At 35.3% G+C, this 15811-nt stretch overlaps 1 protein-coding gene across 2 annotated transcripts in view; it reads right to left on the bottom strand.

Moving 5' to 3' along the window:
• ATAD2B (ATPase family AAA domain containing 2B) overlaps positions 1 to 15811 on the bottom strand; it is a 171544-nt gene that overhangs the window by 139387 nt on the left and 16346 nt on the right. For both annotated transcript variants that reach the window (XM_036881655.2, XM_036881656.2), the window contains exon 2: positions 4302 to 4453. In XM_036881655.2, the coding sequence (XP_036737550.2) occupies positions 4302 to 4453 (152 nt within the window). The remainder of the gene's footprint in view (positions 1 to 4301; positions 4454 to 15811) is intronic.

Genomic DNA, 15811 nt, shown 5'->3' with positions numbered 1-15811 from the left:
AAATCTCTTGAATATAAACACGAGCAACTTTTTCCTGAACACAGGGAAGGGAAACAAAAGCAAAAATGAAAAAATAGGACTACATTGTAGGTAAAATTGTAAAGTAACATTTCCAGAATATCTTGCCTGGCTTTAGTGCATTTGCATATCCTCAGGGCTGGAGAGTTCATCTCCATGTCAATGGATAATTACCTGAGCAACCAAGTACCTGTCTGAACCTGAGAGTTTAAAGAAAGGGGCTGGCTTGCTTGCTTCCTTGCTTCTTCAGGAGCAGAGGAGAACAATGGCCCTGGACTGCAGTTTGTAAGCAATAAACAGGTTTTAAACTTTATTTCTCCCTTTGACTGATTTCGGTTTTTAGAGGTATTTTGCCCTGGGATTTCCTCTCCCCGGACTTACAACATCAAACTAAAAAGCTTCTGTACAGCAAAGGACACCATCAATAGAACAAAAAGGCATCCTACAGTATGGGAGAATATATTCGCAAATGACATATGTGATAAGGGGTGAACATCTAAAATATATAAAGAACTCACACACCTCAACACCCAAAAAGCAAATAACCCTATTAAAAAATGGGCATAGGATCTGAACAGACACTTATCCCAAAGAAGAAATTCAGATGGCCAACATGCATATAAAAAGATGTTCCACATCACTAATTATTGGGAAAACGCAAATTAAAACCACAATAAGATATCACCTCACACCAGTTAGGATGGCCAACATCCAAGACAAGGAACAACAAATGCTGGCGAGGATGTGGAGAAAGGGGAACTCTCCTGCATTGTTGGTGGGAATGTAAACTAGTTCAACCACTTTGGAAAGCAATACAGAGGTTCCTCAAAAAACTAAAAATAGAAATACCATTTGACCTGGGAATTCCACTCCTAAGAATTTACCCAAAGAAAACAAGATCCCAGATTCAAAAAGACATATGCACCCCTATGTTTATCACAGCACTACTTACAATAGCCAAGATATGGAAGTAACCTAAGTGTCCATCAGCAGATGAATGGATAAAGAGGTGGTACATATACACAATGGAATATTATTCAGCCATGAGAGGAAAACAAATCCTACCAGTTGAATCATGGACGGAGCTGGAGGGTATTATGCTCAGTGAAATAAGCCAGGCAGAGAAAGACAAGTACCAAGTGATTTCACTCATTTGTGGAGTATGATAACAAAGCAAAACTGAAGGAACAAAACAGCAGGAGACTCACAGACTCCAAGAAGGGACTAGCGGTTACCAAAGGGAAGGGGGGTAGGGAGTGTGGGGAGAGGAGGGAGGGACAAGGGGATTAAGGGGCATTATGATTAGCACACACAATGTAGGTCATGGGGAAGGCAGCACAGCATAGAGAAGACAAGCAGTGACTACAGCATCTTACTATGCTGATGGACAGCGACTAGAATGAGGTGGAGGGGGACTCAACAATGGGGGACTCGACAATATGGGTGAATGTAGTAACCACAATGTTGCTCATGTGAAACCTTCATTAAGATTGTATATCCATGATTCCTTAATAAAAATAAAATCAAAAAAAGATGCAACCAGTGGGTTCACCGGTTACAATAAATCCTTTTGATTACAAAGTCTCCTTTTTATTTTTGAAAAAAGTGGGAGTATTTCCTTGTATCTGTTTCCTACATTTTTAAAATAGAGATAGTATCACTTTACAATAGATGATTATAACATTAAAATTTTCTACACTTTTAACTACCTAGAACACACTACCTATGTAATACCAGACTTAAAATTGTCACTTAGTCTCCCTTTCCATATAAACCCAAGGGATTTAATAGTTTATGAGGGTTTTAAACCCCAATCCAGTAAAAGCCTCAGTTTGGAAAAGACCTTAACCACTACCATCCTTCAGTGGAATGTGCCTCAGCAGTCTAACACAGGCTAGACCAACTTCATTACTCCTTCATGCTCTGACGACAAAACAAAATTTCCATGCATATTGCATTAAGAATACAGTCTTATCAAAGATTTAATTTTGTCTGTATCTCAGGTATGCCTTTCCATTATTCCAAATGTCAAATGCATGCCACATTCTCCAGGTTGCCTCCCCCCAAAAGACACACAGCCTCCAAGTTAAATAAATGTCTAGTCACTAAATGTCAGCCAACAAAAGTCAATAAAATGGAATTCTGCACTCAAAATATTTGTAAGCTGTAACATCTATCTAGGTTAGCATGTGTATCTGTGGATTTCTACATATAAAGAATATGTAGTGAAGATTTTTGGCCAAAAAAATCCTCATTTTATATAAAAATCATGAATCATTGTAATTACGTTGATAACCTTGGGCCTTCAAATATATAAGCCCAGAGTTCTCTCCAAAAGAAAATAATCTATCTCAAATCAGTTATGAAGAATTACAAGTTAGAGCTCCACATTTACCCCTATCTTCATCTAATTACCTATCTCTAAAAAGAAAAGTTAACCAATCAACAGAAATTTCTCTAACAAATTTAGCAGTCCTTACAAAGCCTTTTAGGATTATTTTTCACAGGTAACAGTAATTCTTATCTATATTTAATTTTCCTCCAAAAGAATTATATTTGCAATGAATGATTTTTGTGGAACAACTTCAATAATTTTATCTTAGATGCTTGTAAGACCTCAGATTACCAAAATACAGGAATCAGGATTCTCAGATTCATGACATAAAAACAAATACAGCCTTTAGGTAAGTCATGATTTTTGTATATATACTATCTCAAAATCTAAACATTTTTAAGTACAAGTTTTCCTTAAAATTAAGTTCTGTCAAATCTAATAGGTCAAATGCATTTTCTCTTCAGGTCACCTGAAACACCAAAATATCCTAACAGTTTAGCACTTACATTCATAGATGATAGTTTAACTAAAAAAAAATTTTAAACTGTGAACTGCTAAACATTATTCTTCTGCCCAAACAGAAATAGTAAATTCTGTTAGTATCCATTACTTCTTAAGCTTTTTATTCAAAATGTACTTATTATTTTTTAAAAAGGAATATCACTCTAAGGTTCTAAAATGGAAGCAAAATTCTCTCTCTGAAAAAAAATTTTTGAGGTTTTTTAATATGAAAGATATGAACAAGATCAATTTACAAAGACTGAGTAGATAAGATGTGGGAAATGTACTGTATTATATACTCATACTTGAATTAAACTGTTGAAATTCTCTTACAGTTAAGACATACTTTAACACTCACAGAACATTTTTCAGAAATATTTATCTAGAAAAAGAAGCCTGATTCACTAATTTAATAAATTCAGGATATTGATCACAACAGGTAGATCAATTCTAGAAGTGTAATTAAAGGGCAGTGCTCATTTCAAGTAACATCATTATAATGATGTGGATCTGTCTCATCTCACAAATTAATGAGTATGGGAAAGGAAACAAAAAAGCTATGATTCACCTATTTTTCTTCTTAGCTCCCAGACAACACAAAATAAAAAACTTGAAGTGGTACCTCTTCTGGAATATATTAAAATAGACAGGGACTCTTTAAGGAACTGCCAAATGCCTGTCAAAGTCTATATAACCCCAAAGATTTTTTTCAATAAAGAATAACAATATCCAGAATTTACCTACACATGCAAAATCAAAATATTTTTAAACACTTCAAGGAGGAAAGAAACAAAAGGATTTCTCTTTTACTTTTGTTTGCAGTCAGTACATCATCAGCACTTCTACATCAAAGACTCTAGAGAAAAGACAAGCTAAAGATTTTGAATTCAAAGTGCAAACCTTTACTCTGTGTGCCTATTATATCTATATTAAATTATTACCATTTATATTGGTAAGTGAATAAAATTCAGTTTTCCTGACATATATTGAACCAGAAAAAAGCAAATTTAAGTTGAAAACAAGCAGATAAATGTACAGATTTCTTTAGATTATATTACACTTTAGTATACTGATTCAAGTACAATATTTAATAATTTTAGAAAGGGGAGATTTTACCTTATTTTCAAATAAAAAATGTAACTCCAGCCATATGTTCTTATTTAAATTTTCAGGAATATAAACATGTACACAGTCAAGACCTTTGAAACCTCTTACTATTATAGTAATAATAGTTTCTGTTATATACTACATTTGTATAAGACAAACATTTTATGGCATATTTAAAGAAAATGAAACTACATACAAAAATGGTAAAATAAATTTAATACAATTTGTAAGTATTTCTAGACACTAGTGGCTTTACAATTGAAGAAAATTAACATTAATATCATCCTTGAATCACATCAAATCATTCATTTTAAAAAACTGATGAGTTCTCACTTCTCACCTGGCCTGACCAGTTGATACATTCCATTCCTCTCGCTGACTAGTACTTCGTGATTTTGATTTGTCTTTGCAAACAGAATCAGGCTGCTTCAAAGTGCGTTTGGCTGGAGGAGACACATGGCTGTCACTTAAACTACCATCAACTTCAGCTTTCTGAAACACAAAGTCAAAAATGTATTTATCACTTCTATTAAAACACATAGAATTCTTAAATTCTTGGATAAACTACAGTATTTATTCAACCAATTTACTGAATGAAGCACTCCACAAGTGTAGCAAAATGTATCTGTAAATACAGAAACAAAAAAGAGAATGATTAAATTTACAATCAAAAAGTATGTTTACTATCTTGTTTCTATTTTAAAATAGTTTCCAACCTACAGAAACTGTTTCTACAGAAAAGGTGTGTGCATGTATCTTTTTAGGACATGAATCCTCATTCCTTTTCTAAATACTCCATGTGTACCTCCCAAAACAAGGACACTTTGCTGTATTAGCATCATACAATCTTCCCAACCAGGAAATCAAAACTGATGTAACACCCACAGACACATTAAAGTTTTATCAAGTGTCCCAAATATCCCTCTTTCCTTTCTGGTTCACGGTCCTATCCAAGAACACATTTTGTGTGTTCTTTGTCTCCTTCAATCTGGAACAGTTCTTTGGTCTTTCCCCATCTTTCATGCTCTTAACTATAATACAGGCTTATCATTCTCTAGGGTAACCTTCAATCATAACCAGATTCAGGACATACATTCTTAAAAAGAATATACAGAAATGATATACTATGCATACGCTATACCTACCCATCATTTGGTATAACCCTCGTCTAGTCGATGTCTACAACTTTCTCCACTGTCAAGTCACTATTTTTCCCTTTGTACTTGATTAGATTTTATGTGGAATTATTCTGATAATTCACCAATATCTTGTTCCTCATCAATCCTCTACCCACAAACCATGGCACTCATTGACTGCTCTTGCCTTTATCTGATACCATTATGATGGTGACTGCCTAATCCCATCATTCCTCCTACATTTTTTTAGTTAGCACTCTGAAGAGCTTTCTCTCCCCCCAACCCTTGCCCAATTCATTTATTTCAGTAGGGACTTGTGGATTCTTATTTTACTGTATGGGTTATAATACATTACTCTATTTTGTTGCTCAAATTACACAAGATTTGGGAGAGCCCTTTTCAATGTGCTTCCCATCATTTGGAGGGCTTCCTTACTTCCTAGCACAAAAGAAATCTCTAGGCTCCTCCCATACTTTTCTTAGCTGAACCTAGAATTAGCCATTTCTCCAGGGAGTCCTGGTTCCTTTTAATTAAAGACAGTATTTAGAAACCCAGATCTGGGCACCCACTATGCTCATTGCTACTGGGGTTTCACTGCTTTTGAGTCCTCTCAGCAGAGAGAGCTAGGAATATAGACATTTATACCTATTTATCTGTATATAATAAAAATCTAATGTGTACTGATAGACAGTAACTTCAATAGGGTATGAGGGGGACTTGATAATATGGTGAATGTAGTAACCACAATGTTTTTCATGTGAAACCTTCATAAGAGTGTGTATCAATGATACCTTAATTAATAAAAAACAAAATAAAATAAAAAAATGGGTGGGGGGGTAAAATCAAATGTGTGTTTCTAATTCTAATTCCACATGTTAACTTTCTTTCTAGACTTTCCATTTTATGTTTGTAAGCCATCCTCAGCAAGAAACCTGGCTTCCATTATCTACACTATACATGTATTTATTTGCTCTTTCAATTAATTTGCTTAACATAACCAATCTCTCGATCAAAGACCTCTACCCATCATACTTCCATTATTCCCTCCCCAACCGCATATACTCAGACTAGAAAGGTCACTGTTGCTGCACAGCAGCTCTCCTTCACCACCCAATTCCTTGGATACTGGGCAGGTGGGGAAGAGTGAAGGAAGATTAACACTTTCTCTCTTATATAAGATTTAATTCATATGCTAATCATTTATCACCTGACATTATAGACCAGTATTTCAAAGGTATATATGATCATTTTCAATACTACCATATAAATATATTTGACTTTTGTTTGCTTTTATTTTACAAATTTCTTTAAGAAAAATATATTAAAACTACCCATTCCATAAATGCACATTTCTATATATTTTTCCAAAGCCAAGACAACATTACACAAATAATTAAAATGTAGCCACTACATTATGATTAGCACCCATAATGTAGGGGGGGTCACAGGGAAGGCAGTATAGCACAGAGAAGACAAGTGGTGACTCTACAGAATCTTACTACGCTGATGGACAGTGACTGCAGTGGAGCAGGGGGGCTTGACAATATGGGTGAATGTAGCAACTGCAATGTTACTCATGTGAAACCTTCATAAGACTGTGTATCAATGTTACCTTAATTTTTAAAAAAAGTCTAAGCTCCAGGAAAAAAAAAAATAATGTAGCCACTAGCAAAAAAGTAAGAAATACTTGTAATATCCGTTTAAAGGTATCCAAGTATAACCTACAGAATTAACTAAAAATTTCACAGAAAGACCAATTTCTAATTTTGCGCTGTAATACAATTTACACAGAGCTAGTTTTAAAGCCATGCTTGTACTAAAAGGCACAAAGGGGAAATCAATTAGAAATTCAAACATCAGAGTATCTATAATTAAGAACAATAAATATGTTAGGTGTGAATATACAACACCACTTAAAAGTTCCCAAGAAAAACCAGTTAGACACTTCCAAACTATCCACAGTATAGGTGCAGAAACCATTTAAGATGCAATTCAATCACATAATAGTACTTTATCTTATAATAGACATACTGACTGTACTTATCAAATGAATGTTTTTTAAAATTGTACTATTTCACTTCCCCAATCATTGCCTTCTCCAACCCTACCCTTTAACAGAGGAAATACTATAGCTCAAAGTTAAGTTTACTATCCCAAGGTCACATGGCTACTATAACTGATGGAATTAGAGGGGACATTAGGAGTAGTACATTAGGAGTACATGTAGAAGTACATTAGGAGTAGAATTAGGTCCTTCTACTCCTAATGTACTTCTCCTACATATCCAATCAGAAATGATTTATGACAAGATCCCCAGATACACACTAGGATTTGATTAGCATTATTACATATTTAAAAAGCAGTCACTAAAGAAGAAATGTCATGGGTTCTAAGATAAGATATATTTGCAAATACAGAAACTGATACCTGGAAACCTTAGACATCCCAGGTTAGCATTATTCCTTCTAACCATATCCCACCACTCCCCTTTCAAGACCCATCTCTTCTGTGAAATCTTACCTGAAATCTAACTTAAATTCACATTTTCCCTATACTAGCTGCAACTCTACTCATTTTGGCACCTGATTATAATTCAAGTTAAATTACCATCTTTAAAATGTCATGATTAAGTCTTGAGATTCTAGCAAGAACTTATGTTCTTTAATTACAAAAAATATTCTATTTCTTTTTAATACCAAGCTCCCCACCCCCACCACAAAGAAAGTCAAGATTTCCCCAAGTCTGCTCAAAAAATTATTAATAGGATTTAACAGGGAAAACAAATGAAAGATCATGGTCAAATAAGTTCAGGAAACAAAAAGCCCAAGGCTTTTTGCCACAGAACTTCTAAAAGTCTTTAATATGTTAATATACAACCTAAATTTGAGCATGGGAGAAACATCTCACAAACTTACTGACCACGCTCTTTTTTTTCAGGGATCATATGCAAGTACTGAAGTTTCACAAACATCTGAGAATTACTGAATCAAAGACAAAAATAGTAAAATATTTGAAGTCCAGTCATTTTTAAATAATTTGAGTTTTAACTCGTTGAATATCAATTTAAATGAGTTTGCGTGTTTACTTACTGGTCATTCTTTCACATTCTATTAGCTTTTTCAAGTTCCACTCTGGAGTGTCTTTCAAAGTGTTATCCACATACTACTTGAATCAGATCACCAGGATTTCTCATTAAACATAACCTGCTAAATAAACTACAACCTCTGGAGGTGGGATATTTTTAACAAGTGCCTCCAAATGATTCCTGGTACACAAAAGCTTAAGGACCTCTGGCACGTAACACAGTTTAATATTACATACAAGACACATTACCCTAAGTGCTGGTACTTCTCTTACCATGGAGAATTTCTGTCTTGACTTGGCTCTGTGACAGACATGTGAGTATAAAGAGCATTACAAAAGGCTCCTTCCTGCCAAACATATCTAGGCATTAAAGTAAAGCAAATAACCAAGACATAAATACATACAAAATTAATTACTTCACCACTTAATTATCTTCAAACTTTGAGAAAGCTTTACCTGCAAACCTCATCCTAACAGTTCATTTTTAATAGGAGATCATAATGCTCAATCTTTTTCATCTTCAAAGCATTTTACTAGTTAATTATAACCTAATCCTTTGAAGGAAGGCGTTGCCAGTTTTCAGGATAAAGATGTTTAAAGAGATTATGCAATCTACCCACAGTCACTTAGCAATCTATGTCAGAGGGACTACAATCCCTGAGCTGGAAAGGTATCTCTGTCAAGGGAATAATTCCATTTAACAAGCACTTATTAAGGACCTACTGTGTACATAAAACATGGGAGAAAGGTTAAAAAGATTAAGAACTATCTGAATTCAATACACAATCTATACTGGGTTGACAAAGTCACACTGATGATATATGGCATATATAGTAAGTACTGTAAGAGTGGTACACAGTTCTCTGAAAGCAAAAAATGAGAAATACTAGATAACTGCTAGCAGAGATGAAAGAAGACATCATAAATGATGCAGACTTTATTTCATAACCACATAATAATGGAGCACATAGACCTTACTACACTGATGGACAGTGACTGCAATGGGCAACGGGGGGACTCGATAATAAGGGCGAATGTAATAACCACATTGTTTTTCTTGTGAAATCTTCATAAGAGTGTATATCAATGATACCTTAATTTAAAAAATAATAAATATATAAATAAATAAAATAATGAACATAGAATGGTCAGAGAAATACAATCCAAGAGAAGTATAATAGTAGTAGTATCAAATGCTACAGAAAGTAAAAATATGAAGAAATGATAGTCATCTCCACCTAAGTGAATTTTTTCACTAAACACTAACCTTCTGAAATAATTTTTCCAACTTTCAAAAATCATTTTCTCAAGTCTTAGAGTCTCTTAAACAATAGTCATCAGCTACCACAAATATTGGCGACTATTCTACCATGTACCTCATAAAACCAGGCAAAAGAACTTAAGCATAATGCAGCAGAGAATGTATGTTGGTTTGGTTTTAAGGAAGACTTTCCTTCCCAGATTAGAATTTGTGAAAAATCTAAAACCTGCACTTTAATGTAAAGCAAAAGTAATGTACCCAAGTATAGCATTAAAAAATGAGAAATTCAAGGAATAAGCAAATTAGCAGACCAATAAATTAATTCAAGATTTAATGATAGCCTCATCTAGAATTGCAAAACTAGAAAGAAATTGATCCCAGAAAGCAGAATAACTAAAAGACTGGTGACACATTATTTGAAATAAAGACAATAAGCAAGTGTAAAAAGTGGCTGTTTCTCATGGGGTGTGGGGTAAGGCCAGAGGACAGATATTGAAGGGAGAAAACTGAATTCTGATTTTGAAGGCTAGGTTTAGAATTCTAGCCAGAAATCTAGGGAGATGTGTATCAGGCTGTGGGAAATGAAGCCGAGACAGAATCAAGTGAGGACTAGAGGTAGATACAAAATGGTAATAAAAGGATCAGAGGTATTATACAGAATGAAGAAACAAGAGAACAGAAAACAAAACCTTAAAATTCAATGCCTCCATGAAAGGGATGAGCAGAAACGATCTCATATAAACTAGAGAAAAAATACTACCTCACTAAAACAGGGGTACTAGAAGTTTGCTATAAAAAAGGAGGAAAGCTGACAGAACTGTGGACTGCTAATTGGGATGTCATTGTAACTTCTGAGAGGGCAATTCTGAGTGTAAATTTTGAGTGTAAATTACTAGGTGAAGAACTGAGTAAGCGGTGAGAATGCTACAGAGCTACTCTGTAAAATGCATCAGAATTAAATAAGAAAAATACAACAGTCTACAGAGGTGACAAAATCAAGAAGTCAGGGAAGGATCTTCTTTTTTAAAACATAAGACAGCCTGGTTTCTTGTAAATAGAAGAAAAGTAACTATTGGTGAGAATAAAATAAAATAAAATTTTAGAGAGTAAGATAACTGATGAGAAAAAGATCCTAGAGAGACAAACAAAACAAATGAGGAAACTCATCCCCCAGATTAGATTAGAAAGTGTATGGGTGCAATCCATCTTTTCCAATTTCTTTTATAATACAGCCTTTTTGCTACCCTTTTTTAAAAGTACGTACTCCTGTTTTCATAAGAAAACTTAGAAGTACAGTCAATTTTCTTTTTCTTTCATTTGTAAAAAGAATGCAGAGAGGCAGCAGTTATAAATTATGACTACAGAAAACAAAACTCACACTGTTATTTATTTACTTAGGGCCAATACCATCCTACAAAGTTCTACTCTAAAATTTCAGACACAAATGTCCTATATTTTCTCAAATATCCCAAAAGTAATGGTTTACTAATTTAATATTTCTAAACAAGAATAAATACATGAAAGAATAAAGAAAGGGAAATACATGTATGTTAGCTGAGGAGCCATATAATGATAAAAATAATCTATTATAATTTAAAATGGATTTCCTTCTTGGAAGATAATTTCTTTAATCTGGAAATACTACATTACTTAAAATGAAAGAGAGACCATATGGGTACTGAAAAATGCCACAGACTTCAAAGTTGGATAAAACCAGTCATATTACAGCATTACAACTATAATTCAAGAACTACTATGTAACTCATAAGATTCTTAGAACCAGGAAAGATACTATAAGAAAAAATAGTACACCTTCAGCCTGACAGTGGCTACAGTCTCCAGTAAGGATACCTGTTTGGCTTTGTAAGATTAATAAAACTTCATAAGATTATTAATTATCTTCAGTGATTCATTCATTCTTTAAACAAAATTTTTAAGCACCTATTATTGTGTTAGATGCTAAAGATACTTGATAAGACAGTCTCTGCCCTTCAAGGATGTTAAAAAAGGTATATAAAAACTAAATGGTGCATCGAGTTCTGCGGGATGGGGTGAAAAATGATTTAGCCTATTTATAGGACAACTTGGCAAAAACCATAAAAATGTGACATACATGTAGCATTGACCCAATAATTCCATTTCACCTAAAAGAGAAAGGTTATTTACTGCTACATTATTTACAATATTAAAAATAGAGAGACAACCTAACTGTATAATAAAAGGGAATCATTACATAAGTGATGATATAATGATACAACAAAATATTAGAAAACCCTTAAGAACTGATAAGTTCCTAGTTGAGTAGAAAACATAATTATCATAAGCAGTATAATAAGGTATGATAATATTTCTGTTAAGAACACACACATACAAAAAACTCATAAACACATGTGCAATGGCCTGGGAAGATGTACACCAGCTTTAACAGTGGTTATTCCTAGGAAGAACAAACTAGAGAAGTTAGGTGAGCAGGGGAAGGCCCTTTATTTTTTTTCTGAATGCTTCCATATTATATGAAATACTTATTTCATAATATTTAAATAAAATTATTTGCCATAAACAGAATACAGACTCCAGACATTAACCAAAACATATATGGTCAATTAATATATGATAAAGGAACCATGGACATACAATTGGGAAATGACAACCTCTTCAACAGCTGGTGCTGGCAAAACTGGACAGCTACATGTAAGAGAATGAAACTGGATCATTCTCTAACCCCATACACAAAAGTAAATTCAAAATGGATCAAAGACCTGAATGTAAGTCATGAAACCATAAAACTCTTAGAAAAAAACATAGGCAAAAACGTCTTAGACATAAACATGAGTGACCTCTTCTTGAACATATCTCCCCAGGCAAGGAAAAAACAGCAAAAATGAACAAGTGGGACTATATTAAGCTGAAAAGCTTCTGTACAGCAAAAGACACCATCAATAGAACAAAAAGGTACCCTACAGTATGGGAGAATATATTTGTAAATGACAGATCCGATAAAGGCTTGACGTCCAAAATATATAAAGAGCTCACCCACCTCAACAAACAAAAAACAAATAACCTAATTAAAAAATGGGCAGAGGAACTGAACAGACAGTTCTCCAAAAAGAGAAATTCAGATGGCCAACAGACACATGAATAGATGCTCCACATCGCTAGTTATCAGAGAAATGCAAACTAAAACCACAATGACATATCACCAGTAAGGATCACCACCATCCAAAAGACAAACAACAACAAATGTTGGCGAGGTTGTGGAGAAAGGGGAACCCTCCTACACTGCTGGTGAGAATGTAAATTAGTTCAACCATTGTGGAAAGCAGTATGGAGGTTCCACAAAAAGTTCAAAATAGGAAGGAGCCAAGATGGCGGCATGAGTAGGACAGCGGAAATCTCCTCCCAAAAACATATATATTTTTGAAAATACAACAAATACAACTATTCCTAAAAGATAGACCGGAAGATACAGGACAACAGCCCGGCTACATCTACACCTGCGAGAACCCAATGCCTCACAAAGGGGGTAAGATACAAGCCACGGCCAGGAAGGACCTGAGCGCGCCCCTCACCCCAGCTCCCCGGTGGGAGGAGAGGAGTCGGAGCGGGGAGGAAGAGGGAGGCCAGGACTCCTAAATACCCAGCCCCAGCCATCCGCACTGAGAGAGCAGACACACAGTGCGTGGTGTGCTGGATACGAGGGAAACGGGACAATAAAACCTGCGAGCGGGTCCCCACAGCCAGCACCCCAGGGACAAAAGAAAAGCGAGTGCTTTTTGAAAGTCTTAAAGGGACAGGGGCCTCACAGCTGGACAGAAGCATCCCGGCACAATCAGCTCAGCAGCTGGGAATCCCGGGGAAATGCAGGCGCCCTACCCCTGGACAGCAGCACCGCTTGGAGGCCCCTCACAGCCTCCCAACTGTTCCCCCTCCGTCGCAGCCCTGCCATAGCAGAGCAGCAGCCTGAGGCCAGCCACGCCCACAGCAACCGTGTGGAGCTTACTCCACAGCAGCTGGGCAAGAATCAGAGACCCCATATGATGCAAAGAGAGGTAAAAGGATCTCCAGGAATGAAAGAATATTAAGAGAACTGTGTGACCAATCGAAATGGAACAATATCCACATTATAGGAGTACCAGAAAAAGAAGAGGAAGAAAAAGGGATAGAAAGTATCTTTGAAGAAATAATTGCTGAAAACTTCCCCAAACTGGGGGAGGAAATAGCCTCTCAGACCATGCAAGCACACACAACTCCCAACACAAGGGACCCAAGGAGGACAAAAACAAGACACATAATTATTAAAATGGTAAAGATCAAAGACTAGGACAGAGTATTAAAGGCAGCCAGAGAGAGAAAAAAGGTCACCTACAAAGGAAAACCCATCAGGTTATCATCAGAATTCTAAACAGAAACTTTACAGGCCAGAAGAGAATGGCATGATATATTTAATGCAATGAAACAGAAGGGCCTTGAACCAAGGATACTGTATCCAGCATGATTATCATTTAAATATGAAGGAGGGATTAAACAATTCCCAAACAAGCAAAAGTTGAGGGAATTTGCCTCCCACAAACCTCCTCTATGGGGTATTTTAGAGGGACTGCTCTAGACTGAAGCACTCCTAAGGCTAAACAGATCTCACCAGAGAAAATAAAATCACAGCAATGAAAGCGGAACAATCAAATACTAACTAAGTGCAAAAAAAAATATCAACTATTCACAAAAGCAGTCAAAGTAAACACAAAAGAACACACACACACACAAAAAAAACATGTAACATACAAAGAATAGAGGAGGAGGAAGAATGGAGGAGGAGGAATAAAAAGGGAGAGAAAGAATCATCAGATTCTGTTTTATAATAGGTCAACAAGTGAGTTAAGTTAGACAGTAAGATAGTAAAGAAGCTATCCTTGAACCTTTGGTAACCACAAACTTAAAGCCTGCAATGGCAATAAGTACATATCTTTCAATAATCACCCTAAATGTAAATGGACTGAATGCACCAATCAAAAGACACAGAGTAATAGAATGGATAAAAAAGCAAGACCCATCTATATGCTGCTCACAGAAGACTCACCTCAAATCCAAAGACATGCACAGACTAAAACTCAAGGGATGGAAAAAGATATTTCATGCAAACAACAGGGAGAAAAAAGCAGGTGTTGCAGTACTAGTATCAGACAAAATAGACTTCAAAACAAAGAAAGTCATAAGAGATAAAGAAGGACATTACATAATGATAAAGGAAGGGGTAAATCCAACAAGAGGATATAACCATTATAAATATATATGCACCCAACACAGGAGCACCAACATATGTGAAACAAATACTAACAAAATTAAAGGAGGAAATAGAATGCAACGCATTTATTTTAGGAGACTTCAACACACTAATCACTCCAAAGGACAGATACACCAGACAGAAAGTAAGTAAGGACACAGAGGCACTGAACAAAGATGGATAGAAAGTGTCTATAGACATCTACAGAACTCTACACCCAAAAGCAACAGCATACACATTCTTCTCAAGTGCACACGGAACCTTCTCCAAAATAGACCACATACTAGGGCCACAAAAAGAGCCTCAGTAAATTCCAAAAGATTGAAATTCTACCAACCAACTTCTCAGACCACAAAGGTATAAAACTAGAAATAAACTGTACAAAGAAAGCAAAAAGGCTCACAAACACATGGAGGCTTAACAGCATGCTCCTAAATAATCATTGGATCAACAACCAAATTAAAATGGAGATCCAGCAATATATGGAAATAAATGACAACAACAACACAAAGCCCCAACTTGTGTGGGACGCAGCGAAAGCAGTCTTAAGAGGAAAGTATATAGCAATCCAGGCATATTTAAAGAAGGAAGAACAATCCCTCTAAAGACACAATTATCCAAATTGGAAAAAGAAGAGCAAATGAAGCCTAAAGTCAGCAGAAGGAGGGACATAATAAAGATCAGAGAAGAAATAAATAAAATTGAGAAGAATAAAACAATAGAAAAAATCAATGAAACCAAGAGCTGGTTCTTCGAGAAAATAAACAAAATAGATAAGTCCCTAGTCATACTTACAAAAAGAAAAAGAGAATCTACACACACATCGACAGAATCAGAAATGAGAAAGGAAAAATCAAGACAGGCCCCACAGAAATACAAAGAATTATTAGAGAATACTACAAAAAACTATATGTTAACAAGCTGGAAAACCTAGAAGAAATGGACAACTTCCTAGAAAAGTACAACCTTCTAAGACTGACCAACGAAGAAATAGAAAATCTAAACAGACCAATTATCAGCAAAGAAATTGAATCAGTAATCAAAAAACTACCCAAGAGCAAAACTCCCAGGCCAGATGGCTTTACGGCAGA

The sequence above is a fragment of the Manis pentadactyla genome, chromosome 2 (assembly GCF_030020395.1).
Source record: "Manis pentadactyla isolate mManPen7 chromosome 2, mManPen7.hap1, whole genome shotgun sequence".
Taxonomy (NCBI): Eukaryota; Metazoa; Chordata; class Mammalia; order Pholidota; family Manidae; genus Manis; species Manis pentadactyla.
Note: the sequence above shows the minus strand (reverse complement) of the source record. Positions and strands in the feature narration are given on the sequence as shown.